This window comes from Camelina sativa, chromosome 17, assembly GCF_000633955.1.
Source record: "Camelina sativa cultivar DH55 chromosome 17, Cs, whole genome shotgun sequence".
In the NCBI taxonomy this organism is placed as follows: domain Eukaryota; kingdom Viridiplantae; phylum Streptophyta; class Magnoliopsida; order Brassicales; family Brassicaceae; genus Camelina; species Camelina sativa.
In genome coordinates, this window is record NC_025701.1 from 5,610,897 (window position 1) to 5,632,593 (window position 21,697).

The window sequence follows — 21,697 nt, forward strand, 5'->3', positions numbered from 1 at the left end:
GCAATTCAACTTTACAGTAATGTAAAACTTTTAAAAATGATCCATGCATGTATCTATTTGACACTTATATTTGATCCATGTCTATACTGTTTTTTATTATCACCTTCAAATAATAGAACTTTAAAGTTAATAAAAAAGCAAAAGTAATTAAGTAAAATGATGATAATTACTTATACTCTTATATTATTTGCTTACTTTTTTCTTATTATTTGCTTACTTTTTTCTTATTATTTGCTTATTTTTAAATCGATAGTTCTAAAAACTATATTTCATTATTCAAGATATCTGTTATAACCATTTGAGTGAGATCTAAATTTCTTATGATCCTATTAATTAAAAAAAGGGAAATAAATAATAGATGAATTTATTTTCCTTTTTGGTAGAGTAGATATGCTTGCGTTTGGTCATAGCTAATATTAAAATGGAAGTGTACCTGTTGTGTACCATCTGAATGATCGTATCTTTTTTTTTGGACAAGCACATATTACTACTAATATTGAAAGGAAAAATACATTAATAAGAAGTTTAGACATCACTCAAAACATAAGCTCATCAAATCACTGAAACATAAAGAAGATCGGATCAAAGCCCTCCTTGGTAGGGGACCCCAGTGGCATTGAGCCACAGTTCTCCATACAAGAGCAGTTTGGTAACTGTAAAATTGGAGACTACTTTGGGATCTGTAAGAGCCAGTGAAGCCAGTCGTCCAATTGACCCTTCTAGTTGTGTCGGCTCCTGGTCCTTGGTTGTTGTATTCCCAATAAATAGTGGTTGTTCCTATCCTCCCATTCCAAGCTGACCAACCTGAAGATCGACCAAGTCACCGATGTATAACTCTATCACTGCAACGGTAGAAAAGTCCTTCCAGGGACGACCAAGAAACGTCTTCACAGTGGCTATAAGGGGGGCTAAGTGAGGACTCGCCGTGATGTTGCATTTTTGGAGTGAGAAGCCCGAGTTATGGTTCAAATCTTCGCGTGACTGAGCTGTAATTATGTTTGCCTGTCCCGTCACAGGGTGTAGTCGATGTTCAAGCCGGCCCTGCCAACAGGCAACAGTTGTTCTCCATAAAAATCCATATACTTGTTTTATAGTATCTTTGTGTGAAAGAAAAAGATTGAATGTATAAATGCATATTAGCAGATGAATAATTATTTAGTTATTAGACGAAACAACAGTATTATACCATAACACTTCTATAATTAACTTGCATGCATGCACGCACGAATAAATGAATTAAAAATACTATTGATTTTTTTTCTTTTTCTTTTTCAAACTACTATTGCGGAACTTCTGTATGTATGCACCTACGTCCAGATGATACAATTAAGAATAATAAAATAAAACATAAGTATAAAGTAAAGTGTCTGAGTAACAAGAAAATATATGTTTTTAACACATTTGTTGTTAATTGTGCACAGTTATATATGAATCTGTTATCTGTATAGTTGTTTTTTTTTATATTAAAGTGTGGAAAACTCAACATTACTCTTTGATATTTATTTCAATTTTCACTACGACATTTTATACACAAACAAAACCCACCAGAAAAATAATTTACACATTCAACCCCAAACAACAAAAATAAAATAAATGCCAAAAGCCACGATGAAAACCACAAACCAGCAGCCTACTAAACCCAAGATAAAACAAAAACAAAACCAGACAAATCTTCATCTCAAAATTCCGGTAGAATGTTATTTATACCGCGATTCGGTTCGGTTAAGTTAGGCATGAAACCAGCTTATCGGATGTCAACACGAAGACGTCTGAGTTCAGTGAGGAAAGTGGGACTTGAAGTGAGAGTCCTATGGGCAAGACTTCTTATGTCTTCTCTCGAACAGTCTCTTGAGATCCTCACCAGCTCCCATATAGCTCCTTCCTTCACCATCTCTTTCGCATTTCCTTCTGCAAAAACATCAATATTACGTGTTACAATGGGCCATGTTCACAGAGCTAACTCGATGTGTATGTATATATGAACAGAATTACAGAACACACTTACCGTGTTGTGCTAAGTGACATAGAGCTAACTCGATGTGTCGTCTTATGGCTGCAGTTTCGGTTTTGGCATTTTGTACAATCCAAGAGAGTGCACCGTCTTCTATTAATAGTGATTTCCCTCTTTTAGTTCCTGCTCAGTGACGCATTGAAACGTTTCACGTTTGCCAAAGATAATATTTTGGATAAACTAGTTCAATAAGGTTTGTTACCTTGTGTAGATGCTCTTGACTCGCATTTCGCAAAGTTTGCGATCCCGCGAGCAACTTGTGCAAGAACATCAGGATGTCCACATCTGACCATTCCCAACAAAGCTGCAATCCCACCTTCTGATCTTAGCTTTGTCTGCAATTTATCTGCGTGTATAAATATAGACTTGTGAGTTCCTTTTCATAATAAAGTGGAAATGAGAGGTGAATCGAAAATACCGTTTCCACATAGATTTGCAATTGCTCCAGCAACCATCCTGAGGGTCTGAGGATCTTCAGCATTGGCTGCTGTTGAGGCCAATAAACCGATGCCTCCTTGATCCATGATCAGTTCTTGGTTTGTTTCTGTGAATAAGAAGAGTAATTAGGACTTGGTTTCATAAACAAAGTACTAATGATACTGTGACCAACTAAACAATTTTAACTCATGAGAACCACAATTTTTTTTACCATTCATTGCAAGATTAGCGATAGCACCAGCTGCAACTCTGTGAATGGTCTCATCTTCTGTATTTTTCAGAAGCATCAGCAAGGAGGTGAGACCACCAGCTTCCACAATTTGTTGCTGGTTTGCCTCTGGTGTTACATACAATAATTGAAACAATGAGCCCTTGAAATGGTAGCAATAAAAATAAAAGTTAAAAGGATGATGATTGCGAAAAGACACCTTCGGCAGCCAGATTTGCTACCACTTTGACAGCATGAATCCGCACATCAGCATCATCAGCTTCAAGCAGAGACAAGATCTTTTGCAACCCCACTTCAAGAGGCAAACATGTACAAGGTGTTATATATGTTTTGCAGTAATGTAACTAGTAACTAGTAACGACCAACTGATGGTGTGAAACGTCAGCAAATACCTTGTTCAAACAGTCTAGCTACAGGAGGTTTCTCAGCATTTCCTGGATCTTGAATCTGAGGAAGTCTTAAAGCACCAGAAGTTTTCTCTGAACCATGTTGCTCAAGGTTTCGTCGAGTCTGCCAAAAATATATATATATAAAGAATGAAGGAAAACAGGAACAATTTGATACATAAGGAGCATGCTTTTGCTCATGTGAAAGATCCATATTATGTTCTTTACCTCGTCAGCAGTAAGACTCAATTGCAGTAGTTGAGAATGCAGTGTTGCTATTTCCCCTTCTAGTTTTTCTTTTTGTTGTGTCTCATTTTCCAACATCTTGTGGAGTCTCATGATCTCGGAATTTCCTGATACTTCCACTTTTTTAAGTTCAGTGAGCTGCTGTTTCAGCCTATTCACTTCCTCTTCAGCCGCCATCTTCGACTGAGCTTCTTTCTGAAGCAACTTTTTCAGTTCAGAGACTTCCTCTATCGCTGGGGCTATTGATCTCTGTAAGAAAAAGAAAAAAAAAATATGTAAATAAGGTTGAGTAGATGATGAATCTAAAGCTGCAATGTAAACAAAATGTCATGCATTACATTTCCATTAGATGTAATGTCCAGTCCATTTTTTTCTCCAAGTGCAAGTCTCTCAGCAGCCAGCTTTTTCTGATTCTTTGACCAGTTCTCCTCCAGCTTCTTTATTGATTCCATGTAATCATTTTGATACCTTTGCTTTTCCTCCTACACAAAGATATGATTACTGAATCATAAACCAAACCAAAGAGACATCTCAATAGCAAAAGTCTTGTTGCAACACCTTACAAAAAAGTACTCACCTCTAGTGCATTGGCATATCTCGATTCAGCCTCAGCAATTTGGTTATGCGCCTCTACGGTTATTCTTTCGACTTCATCAACAAATGCTTTTTGCTGCCTTTCATTTTCCTCAATTAGATTGTCTAGTTGTACTTCTAGTCTTCTAGACAAGCTTTTGTAATCAAACTCTTCCTTTAACTTCACCATGTTTTCCACTTTCATAGCCTATATAGATAAACCCAAAAGTTAAACGTAGCCATCAAAATAAGCAAATCAAGACTTTGAACTAGCAAGCAGTGAACTAGTTGTCTCCCCTCGAGCCTTGCTAACAGTCTGCATATATCATTTACCGTAAAATGATTTAATAAAACAAAATAGAAGTCCAAAGCTATAAGCCCCCTACCCTCTGCCCAAACATTATAGTGCTAGTTGTCTCCCCTCGATGACGTGGTGATGGACCAATCGTAATAACTAAGGAGGTCCTTGCAGTGCCTGTTGAGATCATAGGCCACATGTCAAGCAAGTCAACATAGTAAGTATTGGAAAGCATCCTATATTATTGTCTAATACCAAGATATACAAAATACACACACTAAAGCAGAGACAAACTTGCCTCCAAATGAATCTCTAAGCAATCTAGTTAACTTTGAATCACGGAATGGAACATGAGAACTGTTTTCAGCAAGTGCATTGATGCATTTTCCCAGCGCGCTCAGAGAGAGATTGATAGATTTGGCTTCTTCTAGTGTATGTCCTTCACTTCCTGTTACAAAAAAAGAAAGATAAATATTCACACAAAGTTGTTCACTATAACGTTGAAGTTCAAGTTGTTAGTTGTCGAAGTGTAAATGAGGAATATAGAAAGATTGGTACTCCATTAACTGAGAATATAAACCTGATTTATTAATACGTTCAGACCCAGCAAGATCCACCACAACTAATTTTCCCTTCCGGACAACAGGAGGCTTGAGAGATTTATTCATATGGGAGTTTCCATTACTTTCACTTGATTTCAAAGAACGCCTGACATTTACCTGCAATATATAGTTGGCTAATGAATATGCAAGTTTATATAACCAACAACTCTTCAAGCAAAAATCAGGATCAATAAAATTATGTTCACCATTAAGATAGCATGACTACGAGATGACTCAGTGTTCAATTTGGTGTTAGCAGCGAACCGGTGAGCTTCTCCGAGTTGCAGAAGTTCCAAGAAGCTTTGTTGATCTCTAATTTCGACCAAGGTGGCACCTGGCAGAGAAACATCTCCACTTTTCGGATCCTCAACTATGGCAATGTTATCATTAGACGGATCAAGAAGGTCTTGTACAGTCTCCATATAAAGCTGCATGTTTGTATCAAGCAAACAAACACATCAAGAAGACTTTCCAAGAACTCACACGAGAGAGACTTAAAAGTATAACAATACAGAGAAATATAACCCACCTGCATATAAGAGACAGAGATGGAATCAGTCTCCAAAGAGACTTCAGCTAAAATATCCTCCATAGCACGGACCATAATACCACGATCAGCAACGTCTTCTTCCCCGAGCTGCCCAAGAGTATATGTCTTACCAGTACCGGTCTGACCATACGCCATAATTGTCCCATTGTAACCATCCAAAACACCCTACACATAAGACTCAAATTCATCTTTGAGAACAGAACAGTTTAAAAACTCTGGAACTTGATGAAGGTCTAGTAGTACACATCTAATACATACCTCCACAACAGGTTTGGCCACAACTTCATAAACCCTCTTCTGTGAAGCGTACTCAGTAAGCACTTCATCAAACTCAAAAGTATCAGTGTCCCAGTTGTTTTTCCGGAGTTTCAACCTCTTAAGCTAAAAGAATCAAACAAGAACATGACAAGATTTAGCTCCTCTCCACAATTCAAAGCAAAAAAAAAAAACAAAAACTTTAAGAGTATATAATAAGATCGGGACAAAGTAATAATGTACCTCAGGCTGTAACTCAACACAATCAGCAAAATCAGCATCAGCGATCATTTCCTCACCATTGCGTGGCCTTAATCTAACGGCTACTCGAACTCTACCAGGAACTAAAAATACAAAATCACAATACCAAATTATAAGCATGCTTAATCCAACATCTCAAACACATGAATCAAAAAGTTTCAATTTTTATGGAGCAAAATAAACGAAACAGTGAAATTTCTAGGGGAAAAAAAAAATGAACAGAGGAGATTTTTTTTTTTACCACCGGCGTCGGCACCGCTTCCAGACTTAGAGCCACCAAGAGCGGCGGGGCTGCTTTTTCTAAGGACAGACTTGGATTTGACAGAAGGCTTCTGACTACTGGAAGAAGAGGGCTGAGTTCTGAGTGAGCTTCTATGAGTCCCATTTCTGTAATTTACGGCTCCGTTTCCTGAAGTAGTTGACATTTCTTCTTCTTCTTCTTCAAACGCATAAAATCCAAAACACAAATTCTAAAAGAACAGAGAGGAGAAGGTTCTCTTTATTTCTTCTCTCGTGTTTCCTCAAAAACTTTATTAGTATAAGTTCCCGAGAAAATTCCTTTACTTTTATTTGCTCGGATTTTAATTTTTCTCGGGAAAATTCCAAAAGAACAAAATGAGAGAGAAGAGAGAGAGAGAGAGAGAGTTGAGTGAAGTGAAGGGAATCGTGTAAGGGAGGCGTGACACACAGTTAAAAAAACCAAACCAAACCAAACATCAACAAGTTGCGGTCCGTTCTTTACTTAAGATTGAACGTGCTTTGACTTAAATGCCCTTTACTGGTCCCGTTATTTACCCACTGGGTTGGCCTCTCTCTCTCTCTATCTTTGTTTTTGTACTACGGTACGTTGTTTGTTTGTTGTTGTTCTTCCGCGTGAATCATTTAATTTTACTTCTAACTATTTTTACTATAATTCCAGTCACGAGAGAGTAATGTCACCATTTTAATTTGCTTACTATTCTTAGAAAATAGTAATACCAATAGTTTTTTCTTTTCTAGTAGTTTTTTTTCATATCAACAATATGATTTTATCATAAGGCCATATTAACATAACATAAGTTGTTGGTCCACGATGTAGTCAATCACATTGTTTCATAATCATATTATCATTTCACCGTATAGTATCTTTGAATGAGTTTTTAAATATTAAATTTGAATTGGTCTCTTTAAAGCATAATTAGAGGAAGAATCAAAAGGAGAAAGATTTACATTGAAAAAATTTGAAACGAACAAAAGTTTTTGGACTGAGAAAAGGAAAAAAAAGGGAAGAAAAGAAAAGACAATAACAACAATAAAGGGATTTCAAGGGTCCCCATAGAAATAAAAAGTTAATTTGTCAAATCTCCCCAATTGAAAAGATGAATCTTCCATTCAATTTATTTTGAATATTCATTAAAGGGTAAAGGATATTTAATACATATACTAATATAAGGTGTTTTGAGATGAGTTGAATCTAGTAATACTAAAACTTATACAGATTGCTTAACTAAAATATGTATCAAATTGGTTCTGAGCTGTAAATTTGTGAATCGGCACAAAAAAAAAAAGTTGTTCGAACAAATTCGTACTCCAAAACATCATAATTTTTTCTAAACTAAAAACACTGATCATAACAAACTCTATTTAATGAATATTAAAATAGTGAGTTCTTAACTCAATTAACACATCTCTGATATTTCATAATCAGATGTCAAACGAAACCTTTTTCTTTGTCATTCTAGTAGTGCTTTATATACTGCAGCATTCATGTATAAAGAGGGAAACTTATTCAAAGCACTCAGATTATATATTTGTACTCCATGTAGGGGCCTTCCTCAACTAGTCCAGACTTACTAAAGTGAGAGTTATATTCACCCAACAAAAGAGTTTTGCTCTTTTTTAAAACATAAAAAGGTCACCTTTTATTTTCTCTTTTGTAATTTCAGAATTATGTATTTTATTATTGATCATATTGGACAATGATATGCTTAGACTTGTAAAACTAAAGGCAAACCAAACACAAAATATGTTCTGAAAGGTTATACAACTGATGCAATGTCAGATCATTTGATATTGCATCATGGTCTGAAAGTGGTTTTCGAGAGGTTGTAATGTCACAATGAGGTCTTCATCTCCCCACTATTCCATTTTTTTATATACATATAAGAGAAAACATTTAAAGCCTTAAAGCAAAGAAGTACAAAACATGATTCACAGTTAGGTTGAAAAATTTAAAGTCTACATGTTTATATGTTAGGTTATTTTATCCAGACAACTATAGTGCATTACTTTTTCTCTCTTTGCTTTTTGTAAATTGTTTGATAAGATTCGGAAAATGGACCCAAGGTTTTTAATGTAACCATCAAAGAAGTGATAGTGAAAAGAACAGTTTGCCATATCAAAAACGCATGTTATATAATTTCTTCTTTTTAGTTCATACCAAAGAACAGTCTATCTCAACTCGTAGGTTAAGCAATCTCAGTTTTGATATAGAAGTTTTAATTTCGTTTAAAAACTGTATTGGAAAATCAAATCTAGTTCATATATCAGCAGCCTGCAAAAACATTAATGAATTTTGATGGATACTCCTTTAATAGAAAACAGATCGGAGACAACTATTGCACTTGATTGTAGATGTTGACATGTTCAATACACACCACTCAAGGATCTGCATTGGGCCACTGGCTAATTCAATTAGCCGTTTTAACTGACCTCCGGTTTCAACTACACACCGTGTTATCGTTTACAGCTTTGAATCCCTTTCTCCTATTAATCAAACCCTCTTCATAGAGTCTAAATATCGCCAAAGATATAAAGACCATACAAGCCAATAAAAAGAATCGTACGAGCATCACTGGATACTATCACCTAAACTTCAAGACATCTCTTAATCTTCCATGATTTGATGCAGACAGACTACTTTGACAACTTCAGTCATTAATACACCAAAGGTATATTACAAACTACACTTATTCGAAGTCCTACTACACCTATAAATGAATCAAACTTTCTACAGGTAAGAAGAACACCGTTTAACCGAGCTAAGACAAAGTAGACAAAATCAATGACTCATTCAATCCAGGACACCTAAATTAAAGACATGCAACTCTTCCATGGTTCAATGTAGAAACCCTACACGACATCTTCAGTTTCAGAACTATCAAGTTACAAACTTCAGCCACCATAAGCTATACACAAACCCCACTTTTTGATAACTCCCCTATAAACAAGCCAGAGGTATCTTCCACGGTTCGATACAGATACACTCCCTAGACGATATCTTAAGTTTCAGAACTATAAAGCTACACACTTTATCCATCATCAGCTACATACAAACCCAAACTTGTTCATAAGTCCTCTTTAAACCTACCAAGAGAATCCTACAACTTCAAACGGTTCAACTTCCTTCAGATAAGAAGTAAGAAGCATCAACAAGAAGACTGATAGTCTGATATAAACTCTCTAGACGATACCTTCAGTTTCAGAACAATCATGCTACGCAGTCTATCCACCATAAACTACATACAAACCCCAACTTCTTCACTATACACAAACCAAGAGAATCCTACAACTTCAAACGATTTTAACTTCCTCCAGATATGAAGAAGTAAGATGCATAACATTCTGACTTCAGTTTCAGAACAATCAAGCTACTCACTTTTATCCACCATAAGCTACATACAAAAACCAAACTTGTTCATGACTTACCCTATAAACAAACCAAGAGAATCCAACAACTTCAAACGGATTCAACTTCCTCCAGGTAAGAAAAGAAGTAAGCTCAAACGATAAAGATTTCTGATATAATAATATAACCAACACTTTTTATTACAGAACAACAAATCCAGCGTTCCAAATCATGAAAATCACATAAAATAGCATAACCTAAATTCCTAAGAAACCCTAGAGAGCAAATCAAACCATAACAAGAGCAGACGAAATATAAATAAAAAAGAGCCAAAGCAACCAACATCACGAGACATATTAAAAACAAAGACAACAGACACCAGTTTCGTTTTCTTTGGTTGTTATTACCAAATCATATCCTCTCAACCTTATCAGCCTTGACGACAGGATTAGCCTTAGCAATAGCTTCTCTAGCCACTCCTTTGAAATCGAATTCACAGTCATGGCTCTCTGGATATCTATGAGCACCACAGAAAGTGCTCCCACACTTACACTTGAAACCCGTCACGCCCACTTTCTTGTTACAGCTCAAGCATCTAGTCGCCGTCGGTTTCGGCGGATCCACCGGAGCTGCTTCGCCGCCGCTCGTTGACGAGGAGCCAGATTCGATAACAACGCCGGGAGTGCTGCTCTGTTGCAGTTGGAGTTTGGGTTTATTAGGGTTTAGGGATTTCTCGACGGCGGCTTTAGCAGAAGCGGCTTGCTCCTCCTCGGCTAGGATGTCTCTGTAGCATTTGGAACAGAGGTTCATGTTCGATGGACTTCCGAAGAAGCCACAGCCATTGACGCAGAGCTTTGGCTCTGAAGGACAGAAGCTTGTGCCGTCGTTTTGCTCAGAACCCATAATTGAAATCTTTCGAATTCTAAAATCGAAATCTTACTGCAATTAAAAAAAAAAACACAGATTTGTGAATTGAAGAACAGATGCAGAATTTGGAATTAGGGTTAGGGTTTTTATTTTAATTATGTAACTTATGACTCTCCTCCTTTGATAGAATCGCCGAGAAAATAAAGGAAGATTGACAAAATCGATAGAATTAGAAAAATGGAAGATTCTTGGCTTGTTACTTACGCCAGAAAAAAAGACTAAAAAATTATTTATGACGAAAATGCCCATGGGACTCTTGAATAAAGTTGAAGTGTAAATCCGTCATTTTGACAAACACACTCACGACCAGGTCAGCGTGTAAGTCAAAAAGACTATTTTACCCTCACGGCGCATAAAGAGATAAGTCTTTTTAGTTTTTTTTTTTTTTTTTTTTTCGAGATAAGTCTTNCTTCGAATTAATTTAATCTTCACTATCAAAAAACTTAAGGAATCAAACGAAGAACACACAAATCGGAACAGAACAAAACCAAAAAAGATAAATTAATAATTTTACCTAATTCCGACCCAAACTTCAGCTGGCGGAGAACAAAGTTTCCGATATCTCTCTAAGCTTTAGTTTCCCGGCGGCGACAAGTCTCTCTCGTAAAGAAAATATCTCTCACACGGTATTTAATCACTGAGAATTACCGAAAAAAGAAGTTTCGTGATATGATCGGAGACCGAGACCGTAACCGAAAACCTCTTTAGCTTTTTCGCCAGAGAGAAAAAATTTAGACAAAACAGAAACCAGACTCTCTTTTGGTTCTTTTGCATTTTGTCTATGTGGTCGAAATGGTTTTATTCATATGCGGTAAGGTGCACGGGGAGATTTTATGGATCGTCTTATAATATTCGTTCGATGAAAGGAAATGGGGAGTGATGAAGTCATCGTTTTACAAATCAACGGTTGTGATTGGAAGTTTTTTTTTTTTTTTAATGTGATATGATAGTATTAAAAAGTGGATATAAAATGGGTGGGGTTGTCAACTTTTTTTTTTTGGGTGTTTGTGGATTACGATAAAGTTTTGTTTTCAGTTCGTGAATAGATGAAAACCGGTTTATGTGTAACCGGGTTTGGTTTGTGGGGACAGGCTTAGCTGGTTGGACGGTGACGTAACAGTGGATAAAAGAAAGAAAGTGGCGCGTTTGTCCTGACGCGTTTTAGTCAGTCAGTCGCTCTTTTTGATTTTGATTTTGATTGAGAATGTGATACTATGATACTAAGGCGCGTACGTACATGATAACGGTAGATTTTATACTACAAAAACACTCGGGTGGACATCACAACTGATTAGGTGATTCACGCAAAGGGTGTCTGCAGACAGTAAATAACGAGTCCAGCTGAGCCTGAGCCTAAACAAACTCACGTTCTTTGTTAGTTAAAAAAACTGAACGTGCATTTGAATTTGTATCTTCAGCAAACGACTCTTCTCGTTTTTTTCTTCAAACCGATTTTGTATTTTACAACTCTAGCACACTAGTATACTATGATGGATCCGATAATTATGATCTCCATCACCTTCGTTTGTTTTATTTTGTTAATTTGTATGTATCGATTAGCCCATATACAAGACCATAACCAACCAAATATAGGTTAATCTGTCAATTTCTATATTTGAAATTGACTTATGTCAAGAAACGGCTAAAAAACAAAAATCTTACGATATATTAATATATGCTCGTCATTGGTGTTAATTAAGTATTATAATTTCAAAACGTAGCTATCTATATTATTATTACCATACAAAATGTCCACTTACAAGAAAAACTTATAATTTTGTTATAAAAAGAAAGAAAGGAATCTTATATAATTTAAGGAATTTGTTCTAATTTTGGATCTTTTGGTTGCTTTTCATTGTCTTGTTTTCCCTCTTTCTCTCTTTTATGCTTTCGCTTTGAAGCAACTAAATATCAATGATTTAGTCGTATAATTGTATAATTTGCTTAAGCATCTCTTATCCAAAACTAGTTATATTTTATATAATTCATCAATAAGGAACATACATCATGTACGATGTACCCACCGTGACGGCAAAGCGAAGGGGGAACTCAAGCAACACAACTCGCTTAATAAGTTATACACATATCGGTGCTTCGTGAGCAACAGCTATTACCCAATCATATGTCTCCACTTGTCCGGTTTAATAATTTGAAGTAAACCACCACCTAATTATTGGGATATTATTCTTTTTTATTTTTTTTTAAAGTAAAACATAATATAAAAAGGGAATAATATAATAATAATGGATTCAGATGCTTTCTTCTAAAACCCAATTCGCTTCGCTCTCTCTCTCCGATCACCACCACCATTTTGATCTAACGGTCTCATTCTCTTCATACTCTAACGAAACCGAAGAATATAAAAAAAACAGAGTCGCATAACGAATCTGACGGAGAGAAGCTTCTCGAGTTTTTTTTTTTGTTTGGGGGAAAAAGGGTTCATTTTTTTTGTTTGGGAGGGGGAAATCTTCGCTCTCTCGATCTATGACGTACAGCAATGGCGTCGATGCGACGGTGCCTGAGCTGAAATTGAGAGTCGAAGATTCCGAAAACGGTGATTATGTTAAATTGAGAGGAGGATCTGATGAAGAAGAAGGATCATCGTCGGAATCAGAATCGTCATCTGGTTGTTCGATTGGATCCGTTACTTCTGTTTGGTTCTGGGTGAAATTGATCTCCTTGGTCGCTTTTTTGGGTTCTTTGGCTTTTGTTATTATCAAATGGATTGGTCCCTTTTTAATCGAAAAGGTTCGTTTTTTTCTTTTTCTTTTTTTCGAAGATCTGATTGCTTATATGGTTACATTTGATTGGAATTAGGGTTTGCGTAAAGGAGTCTAGTTTCTTCTGATTTAAATTAGGGTTCTTATGTCTTATGATTTGTGAGCTCAGCCACTAAAGTTTGAAACTTTCGTCCAATTATGTGTCTGTGGTTTGCTAATTTGTCTATCATTCATGAGCTCTGTCTGGTGTTTCTCAATCGACTATGTTTTGCTTGTTCCAGAATTAGTTTGACATGTTCATTTGTGATGCTAGAAACATTGTTTAATAATGGGTGGCCTATGGCGTGGCTGATGTCTTTATACTCCATTGCAGCTCACCAGCGTTAAGTTCGAATGTAAATAATTTTTATATGGATTTGCACTATTTCTGTGTATGTGTTAATAAAGGGATCCATTTTGATGTTTGTAAACTATGCAATTGTTGAGATTTGTGATAGCCTAATAGAGTTGGTCTCTTATGTTATGAAACGTCAAGTATATATCCTCATATGTGCTTGATGTGTTTTACGTTTTCAGGAACTGATTCCGTTTATAAAATGGGTGAGAGGAACTTTCAGCATCCCGGTTCTTGGTCTTCTACTCTTTGCCTCGGTAGCATTGTTCCCAAGCATTCTTCTTCCCTCTTCTCCTTCCATGTGGATGGCAGGACTTACGTTTGGTTACGGAAAGGGGTTTCTTTTGATTTTGTCAGCAGCATCAATTGGTGTTACTCTTCCTTTCTTAATCGGACATCTCTTTCTCCACAAGATGCAAGTAAGCATCATCTCAAACACTTGGATCTTGTGCACTCTTTGGCTTGCAACCTTGTTAAGTTTGTACCATTAGATGATCAATTTTGACCCTTTTCTTCGTGGTCTTTTTGTGCAGGAATGGTTGAAGCAATACCCGAAAAAAGCAGCCATACTTAGAGCTGCCGGTGAAGGAACATGGTTTCATCAGTTTCAAGCAGTCACTCTAATCCGTGTCTCTCCATTCCCTTACATGATCTACAACTACTGCGCATTAGCGACTGGAGTTCACTACGGTCCTTACATCTTAGGCTCTCTTGTTGGAATGGTTCCTGAGATCTTTGTCTCAATTTACACGTATATGCCTCCCTCTCTCTCTCTGTCTCCTGTCTCTGTGTTCAGACATGTTTCTGCAGAATCTTAGATTGGTGTACTTTTTTTTTGGTTATTTGCAGGGGAATAATGCTAAGAACACTAGCAGTTGCATCGGATGAGAGACACATGCTTTCGGTTGTGGAGATAGTCGTGAATGTTCTCGGCTTCTGTGTAACTGCAAGCGCTACTATAGTCTGCACAATCTATGCAAAGAAGAAGCTAAGTGCAATGCAATTAGAAGAAGTGGAGACACTACAAAATCCAATACTCTAACTCTTTCCACCATTAAGCGCTTCGTTACCGCAACATATCATCTAACACGATCTTGAAATTGATAATATATATGTTTTGTTTTTCTTGTTATTCATATTCATTTGAAAATGAATATTTATGTTTTTTGTATATATATATCAACTGAATTTTGAAAAAAATTTCAATGTATATCTCTATTAGATCATCTAATTTTTCTATCTTTCGTTTCATGGAAGTATGTATTGTTGGGCTCATAGAAGTAGTACCATAAGCTTTTCCTTTATAAAGTTGGAAGAAGAACAAAACAATCAAATACTAGTATGAGTTAATAACGTGAGGACCTCACGGTGAGGAGATTAATTAGATTTCCGACACAAAGCATGATTGGAAATTGAAATAACACATATTAAAAATGGGTTACAAAAGGCAAAGTAATTAACTCTGACAAGTGTACAACGGTAATAATTTGACAGTGCTATTCAATGTCTCATCTTGAAGATTGTGTGTCCTCTATGCATGATAAAATTATCTCTATCAATGAGCTCTTCCCTCAGAGAACTAAATCAAAATCTTCAAAAGAATCATGAAAAAAAAATTGGGGAAAAAGGAACAAAAAAATATTTAAACAAACAAACACAATAACATAAAACAGAGAGAACAAAAAGCCACAGAAACAAACAAATGACAGAAAGACGTTTTTTACTTTTTTTTTGGTCACTCACCCGTCTCTGTCTCTAATTCTCTTCTCCCTTTTTTTTTAAACCCATATGTTTCCAAAAGTTTGATTTGAAATTGGACCCTCAACTTATGCATTAGCACCAAACATAACACAAATGAATCTTACTCTAAACCATCAACAAAAACCATGTAGATTCATAAGTCATTTACTTTTACTATAACTAGAAAAAATATATATTCCCAATAGTTTCTGATCATTTGTATAGAATACTAAATGTACAATTCTCTGTTGTCTGTTCACGCATTTAATATGTTTGCAATGGGGACCATAACTAGTTTTTTTTCTTTCTTCTTCTTCTTCTTAAAAAATCGATATTTCTATTATTTATTTACACAATTGTGAAAACAATTAGGTAAGGATTGTTTAATAATGGTTGGTGAAGGAGAGAATAAATGCTTTGGTAGAAGTACAGACAAGCAGACACTCTCTAAACTCCATTACATACAGTATAAAACGTTTACATACACACATATGTATCGCTCCACATATAGACGATGAACAAAGCAAGGCACGTGCTTCTTCTTCGTTTGGTGGAAGCCAGAGAGTGAGAGAGTGAGATCATTTAATTCTTTCATTAAGTAAGTAAGTTACTTTCCAGCCAAGGCACTCACACACACATTACTCTTCTCTATAATTGCAAAGCTGAGCTGAGTTCTGAACAAATTTCTAATTTTTTGTTCAGTTTCGTTTGGTTCACCAGCTGTTCTTGAATCTGTGATTCTTTCTTCTTTTGTCGTTTCTTGAAAGTGTAGACTTTGGTCGGTACATTTTTTTTTTCTAGCCGTTAAGGATGACTATATTAAATGCAGTAGCAGCTCAAAAGTTCTAAGCTTTAACAGCTCAATCCCAAGAAAAGATCAATCACATTTGGGTTTCATAAATGCAGCTACTTGTTGTTCTTGATTGTGGTGTTATAAGAACGGATCCCAATTTGGAGCTCCTTGGAAGAAAAAGATTGTAAATTTAACGAACCGGGTTCGGGTTCGGGTTCCGTTTAATCAAGTCGGATATGAGAAAGGTTCAGCTTTTACTAGTTTTGGTAAGTTTCATCTACATTGCAACTTCTCGCTCTGATACAACAATCGACGAGCGAGACATTTTGCTTCAGTTCAAAGAGAGTGTCAGTGAAGACCCGTACAACAGCATGGCTTCTTGGGTCTCTGACGGCGACCTCTGCAATAGCTTCAATGGAGTCACTTGTAACTCAGAAGGTTTCGTGGACAAGATCGTTCTGTGGAACACAAGTCTCGCCGGAACCCTAGCTCCGGGATTGTCGAATCTTAAGTCTGTTCGAGTTCTGACCTTGTTTGGCAACAGGTTTACAGGTAATTTACCGTTGGATTACTCAAAGTTGCAAACTTTGTGGACGATTAATGTTAGTTCCAATGCCTTGTCTGGTCCGATCCCGGAGTTTATTGGTGATTTGTCTAGCTTAAGGTTTCTAGACTTGTCTAAAAATGGTTTCTTTGGGGAGATTCCGGTTTCTCTGTTTAAGTTGTGTGACAAGACCAGATTTGTTTCACTGTCTCATAACAATCTCTCTGGATCAATCCCTGCTTCAATCGTTAACTGTAACAATCTTGAAGGGTTTGATTTTTCTTACAATCATCTGAAAGGAGTGTTGCCGCCTAGGATTTGTGAAATTTCGGTTCTTGAGTATATCTTAGTGAGAAACAATTTGCTGTCTGGTGATGTCTCTGAGGAGATACCTAAATGTCAGAGATTGCGTCTTGTCGATTTGGGAAGCAATTTGTTCCATGGATTAGCGCCTTTTGAGGTTCTTAGATTTGAGAACATAACTTATGTCAATGTCTCTTTGAACCGGTTTGGTGGGGAGATTGGAGAGGTAGCTGATTGCAGTGGAAGTTTGGAGTTCTTGGATGCTTCATCGAATGAGTTAACTGGGAAGATACCTACTAGTGTAACGGGTTGCAAAAGTCTCAAACTTTTGGATTTGGAGTCTAACAAGCTGAGTGGGAGTATCCCGGGAGGTATTGGGAAGATGGAGAGGCTCTCGGTGATCAGATTAGGTAATAATTCTATAGATGGGGAGATGCCAAGGGAGATTGGAAGTTTGGAGTTTCTTCAGGTTTTGAGTCTGCATAATCTTAATCTGACTGGTGAAATCCCAGAGGATATATCCAATTGCAGAGTACTTCAGGAACTGTAAGTTCTAATCGTTGCTCCATTCTTGTTACTGTATTTGATATATTGAATCTCACATTGTTGTTGAATGTTTGTTTGTTTGTTGGTGGCAGAGATGTGTCAGGGAATGATTTAGAAGGAGATATCCCTAAGAAGCTATTAAACTTGACAAACCTAAAGATTCTTGATCTGCATCGAAACCATCTCAATGGAAGTATCCCATCTGATCTTGGAAAGCTATCCAGAATCCAGTTTCTGGATGTTTCGCAGAATTCGCTTTCAGGGCCAATCCCATCTTCCCTTGGGAATTTGAATACACTAACGCATTTCAATGTCTCCTATAACAATCTCTCTGGTGTTATCCCTCCTGTTCCAGTGATACAAGCTTTTGGATCTTCTGCTTTTTTGAACAACCCTTTCCTTTGCGGTGATCCACTTGTAACAACTATCTGCAATTCACGTGGAGCTGCAGCAAAATCCAGAAATTCTAATGCTCTAAGCATTTCGGTTATCATCGTTATTGTTGCTGCTGCTGTTATCCTCTTTGGTGTCTGCATAGTGCTTGCTTTGAACCTAAGAACTCGTAAAAGGAGAAAAGACGAAGAAATACTTACAGTCGAAACCACTCCTCTGGCGTCTTCAATTGACTCTACCGGTGTGATAATTGGAAAACTTGTTCTTTTCAGCAAGAATTTGCCATCAAAGTATGAAGATTGGGAGGCAGGTACAAAAGCTTTGCTCGACAAGGAGAACATAGTTGGCGTGGGGTCGATTGGATCAGTCTATAGAGCATCTTTCGAAGGAGGGGTTTCCATTGCAGTGAAGAAGCTTGAGACTTTAGGAAGAATCAGAAACCAAGAAGAGTTTGAGCAAGAAATTGGACGGCTTGGAGGTTTGCAACATCCAAATCTGTCTTCTTTCCAAGGTTACTACTTTTCCTCAACAATGCAGTTGATCTTCTCTGAATTTGTCCCTAATGGTAGTCTCTACGATAATCTACACCTAAGAATCTTCCCGGGAGCCAGCTCAAGCCATGGGAATACTGATTTAAATTGGCACAGAAGATTTCAGATTGCTTTAGGGACTGCAAAAGCGCTCTCTTTCCTTCACAATGATTGTAAACCTGCAATTCTTCATCTCAACGTTAAGTCCACCAACATTCTTCTAGACGAAAGATATGAAGCAAAGCTATCAGATTATGGATTAGAAAAGTTTCTTCCGGTTATGGATAGTTTCGGTTTGACTAAAAAGTTCCACAACGCGGTGGGGTATATTGCTCCAGAACTAGCTCAGCAGAGTTTGAGAGCCAGTGAAAAATGCGACGTGTATAGTTACGGTGTGGTTCTTCTTGAGCTGGTTACAGGTAGAAAACCAGTGGAGTCTCGATCAGGAAACCAAGTCTTGATCTTGAGAGATTATGTGAGGGATTTATTGGAGACCGGTTCGGCTTCTGATTGTTTTGACAGAAGGTTGAGAGACTTTGAAGAGAATGAGCTTATTCAAGTCATGAAGTTAGGACTGATTTGCACGTCAGAGAATCCATTGAAGAGACCGAGTATGGCTGAGGTTGTGCAGGTTCTTGAATCAATCAGAAATGGTTTTGGATCATGATGAAGCCTTTTATTCCTTTGAGTAATGATTGCATAGAAAATGTGCAGTGTAGTGTTTAGAGGGGAATAAGTTCATTCTTTTAGATTTTGGTGATTTTTTGGGATGTTCCGGTTTAGATTTATGTTTGCTCAATGAATTTGTTCTTGAGGAATGTAGATAAGCACTTTCAATCTTGAGTTTTTCTTATACAAACTTTTCTGATTCGGTTGATAACGACAAACACATCTTTCTCTGACAAATTACTGATACAGAATCTAAACCATCCTGGTTCAATACAATGACAACAAGACCCTGGTGTTACATTGATCTTACCAATGTTCAAGAACTTGTTCCAAAGCTCAATCTCGCCTTTCTCGCTGTAAGAAGAGATGAATCCTCTCATATCTGCCCAACAAAACAACCCTCCATTGCTTCTCGTGCACTCGATTCCTAAACCTTTCAATCCTTTGACAAACTCTGAGTAGATTCTCTGTAGTCTCTGCCTATTGGTTTTAACATATGTTTGAATGAACTCCGGTTTGGAGATTGCGGAGATGAGCAAATGCTGGGATGGTGATGACACGGGTGAGAACACTGTGAGCTTTCTGGAAGCTGCTAAAATGTTCTCATTGAAGGAGTAAATGGCGCCAGCTCTGAGTCCTGGAAAAGACAAGTCTTTTGAAATATCGTACACGATGTGAACTCTTTCCTTGTCGAGATGCTCTTCTGTGTCAGCTATTTCAGCTATGCTGACAAACTCTGCTTCTTCATCATCTCCATGGACCGAACCAGCAAAGATCTCGTTGGAGATTATATGAATGTTTTTCTCGCGGGTGAAGTCTAGAAGAGCGTAGAGATTTTCTCTGGTCAAGAGACTTCCCATGGGATTGGAAGGGTTTGAGATTATGACTCCACGGATTCTCACACCACGTTTCTTGGCTTGAGAGAAACTCCTATCAAGCGCAGTCACTGATATAGTGAAATTGTCAGAACTTCTGCAAGGAACGTGTATGATTTCAACTCCGTTTCGCCATTTAACATCTACATCGAATCTGCAGAAACAGATCAGCTTTTTTAAGCTACAGACTAAGTACTTCCTATGCAGCCATAGAGTCAATGCAATAAACTGAAATCATTACCCGGGAGAACACGGAGTTGGAACAAGGAAAGCGTTTCCAGAATCAGCTAAGCAGAAGGAAAGAATCTCGATAGCTGAAGCTGCACCAGAAGTTAATACTAACTGCGATGGATCAAAGGTAACAGCATTCTTGGTTGCTTCAGACATGAGCCTTGTCACACCCTGTCCCAATAAAAAATGAGAATTCCACATTCAATCCAAAAACAAGAACACGTAAGGATCAAAAAGCAGTAGACTTTAATGCAAAAACAAGAACACATAAGGATCAAAAAGCAGTAGACTTTAATGCAAAAACAAGAACACATAAGGATCTAACAAGAACAGATGCTACACTAAAGAATTTGAAAATCTACAGCTCCTTCATCTGTATTAGTATCATAATTGGGTGTCAATGAAAAGTTGAAAAGAAAAATAACCATTTTGAGCTCCATAAGTCCATCAGGAGGCTCATAAGAAGCAATCCCACTTAAACTCAATCCAACTGAAGTTTGAGAAACCCAATCTCTGATAACATCCAAGCTCAACTGTAAAAAAAAAGAACACTAAGATTATAAAACATTCATAGAACAAAGCAAATAAAAAACGAAACTTTTGATTTTGTTGACCTTGTTCTGAGCTAAACCAAGCTCGATGATGCCATCCGGGTTACCCGACTCATCATACGAATCCTCCTCGACCCGTCTCAGTCCCGGTGAATCCCCACCTTTGAGGATACAATTAGCCCGACCCGAAACGGAAACGTGAGCCCCGGAACTTCTCGGCGAGAGAATGACCCGAGAGAGAGACCTAGACAAGCCATTAAGCTCGGACTGAGTCGGACTCGAGGAACCTGAATTGTTGTTGGTAGAGGAGGCTGAGTTCTGAATAACCGGTTCGGGTTCGGGTTCTGGTTCGTCTCTACGGTTTCGTTTGAGGTAAAACTGGAGAAAGTAGAAGAAAGCACAAGGAATTACAGAGCCCAAGACTAAACCACCACGGCCTTGAACCACTCCTTGTAATGGCACAATCACTCTCATCACGGTTGTTCTCTGAATCGGGTGTACCGCTCCTGCTCCGGTACGAGTCATGATACCCAACTAGTCATGAGTTATGACATAGGGGCTTCGAGTGTGTGTTTCAAACCGGGTCGGGAAAATGAATTATCGGGTCAGCGGCGAACTAAAAGAAACAGAGAGATTTGTTTGGAATTTTTTGGGTAGTGGCGTTGATTCGTTTGCTTGCTTGCTCATAATAAGGTTTTTGAGTCGTTGAGATTTTTTTTTGGAGGGCGGAGTAATGTAAATTACCATGTTACCCTCTTAGTCTTTGTCCTTTCTATTGTTATCCGCAACCACAAGTCACAGCGACCCAAATCGGATAAATAATACATCACAACTTTCTTGAAGAGAAAATTAAAATATAAATTATAACTGGGCTGGGCCTATTCTCAGCTCCAACACTTTTGTTATTAAAAAGCCTCCAAGAACTCTTAAAACGGTGCGTTTCTCTTTAGTTTTTTTAAAATCGATACAAATCCAATTTCAACAACATTGAACCGGTTTGAGATTGAATCAGACTAACCAAGATA

General features: G+C 37.3%; 5 protein-coding genes across 5 annotated transcripts; 2 read left to right on the plus strand and 3 right to left on the minus strand.

Annotated features, from left to right (window-relative positions):
• On the minus strand, window positions 1,469-6,542 carry LOC104755511 (kinesin-like protein KIN-UA). Its single transcript, XM_010477912.2, has 18 exons — window positions 6,091-6,542; window positions 5,832-5,932; window positions 5,592-5,714; window positions 5,313-5,498; window positions 4,990-5,211; window positions 4,762-4,900; window positions 4,480-4,629; window positions 4,270-4,358; window positions 3,888-4,091; window positions 3,649-3,792; window positions 3,293-3,559; window positions 3,071-3,188; window positions 2,878-2,970; window positions 2,661-2,786; window positions 2,430-2,555; window positions 2,214-2,357; window positions 2,006-2,134; window positions 1,469-1,908 (listed from the first exon to the last, which is right to left on the minus strand). Exons 1-18 carry the CDS (start codon window positions 6,272-6,274, stop codon window positions 1,745-1,747), a joined length of 2,709 nt encoding a protein of 902 aa, XP_010476214.1. The 5' UTR covers window positions 6,275-6,542; the 3' UTR covers window positions 1,469-1,744.
• On the minus strand, window positions 9,616-11,189 carry LOC104755512 (zinc finger A20 and AN1 domain-containing stress-associated protein 1-like). The gene is made up of 2 exons (XM_010477913.1): window positions 10,898-11,189; window positions 9,616-10,395 (listed from the first exon to the last, which is right to left on the minus strand). The coding sequence occupies exon 2, from the start codon at window positions 10,357-10,359 to the stop codon at window positions 9,868-9,870; it is 492 nt and encodes a 163-aa protein (XP_010476215.1). The 5' UTR covers window positions 10,360-10,395; window positions 10,898-11,189; the 3' UTR covers window positions 9,616-9,867.
• Window positions 12,632-14,629, plus strand: LOC104755513 (transmembrane protein 64). The gene is made up of 4 exons (XM_010477914.1): window positions 12,632-13,131; window positions 13,680-13,916; window positions 14,031-14,248; window positions 14,347-14,629. Exons 1-4 carry the CDS (start codon window positions 12,868-12,870, stop codon window positions 14,537-14,539), a joined length of 912 nt encoding a protein of 303 aa, XP_010476216.1. The 5' UTR covers window positions 12,632-12,867; the 3' UTR covers window positions 14,540-14,629.
• On the plus strand, window positions 15,627-19,155 carry LOC104755514 (probable LRR receptor-like serine/threonine-protein kinase At1g12460). Its single transcript, XM_010477916.2, has 2 exons — window positions 15,627-17,423; window positions 17,516-19,155. The coding sequence occupies exons 1-2, from the start codon at window positions 16,267-16,269 to the stop codon at window positions 19,011-19,013; spliced, it is 2,655 nt and encodes an 884-aa protein (XP_010476218.1). The 5' UTR covers window positions 15,627-16,266; the 3' UTR covers window positions 19,014-19,155.
• On the minus strand, window positions 19,171-21,344 carry LOC104755515 (probable aminotransferase ACS10). The gene is made up of 4 exons (XM_010477917.1): window positions 20,736-21,344; window positions 20,547-20,654; window positions 20,132-20,292; window positions 19,171-20,044 (listed from the first exon to the last, which is right to left on the minus strand). Exons 1-4 carry the CDS (start codon window positions 21,195-21,197, stop codon window positions 19,180-19,182), a joined length of 1,596 nt encoding a protein of 531 aa, XP_010476219.1. The 5' UTR covers window positions 21,198-21,344; the 3' UTR covers window positions 19,171-19,179.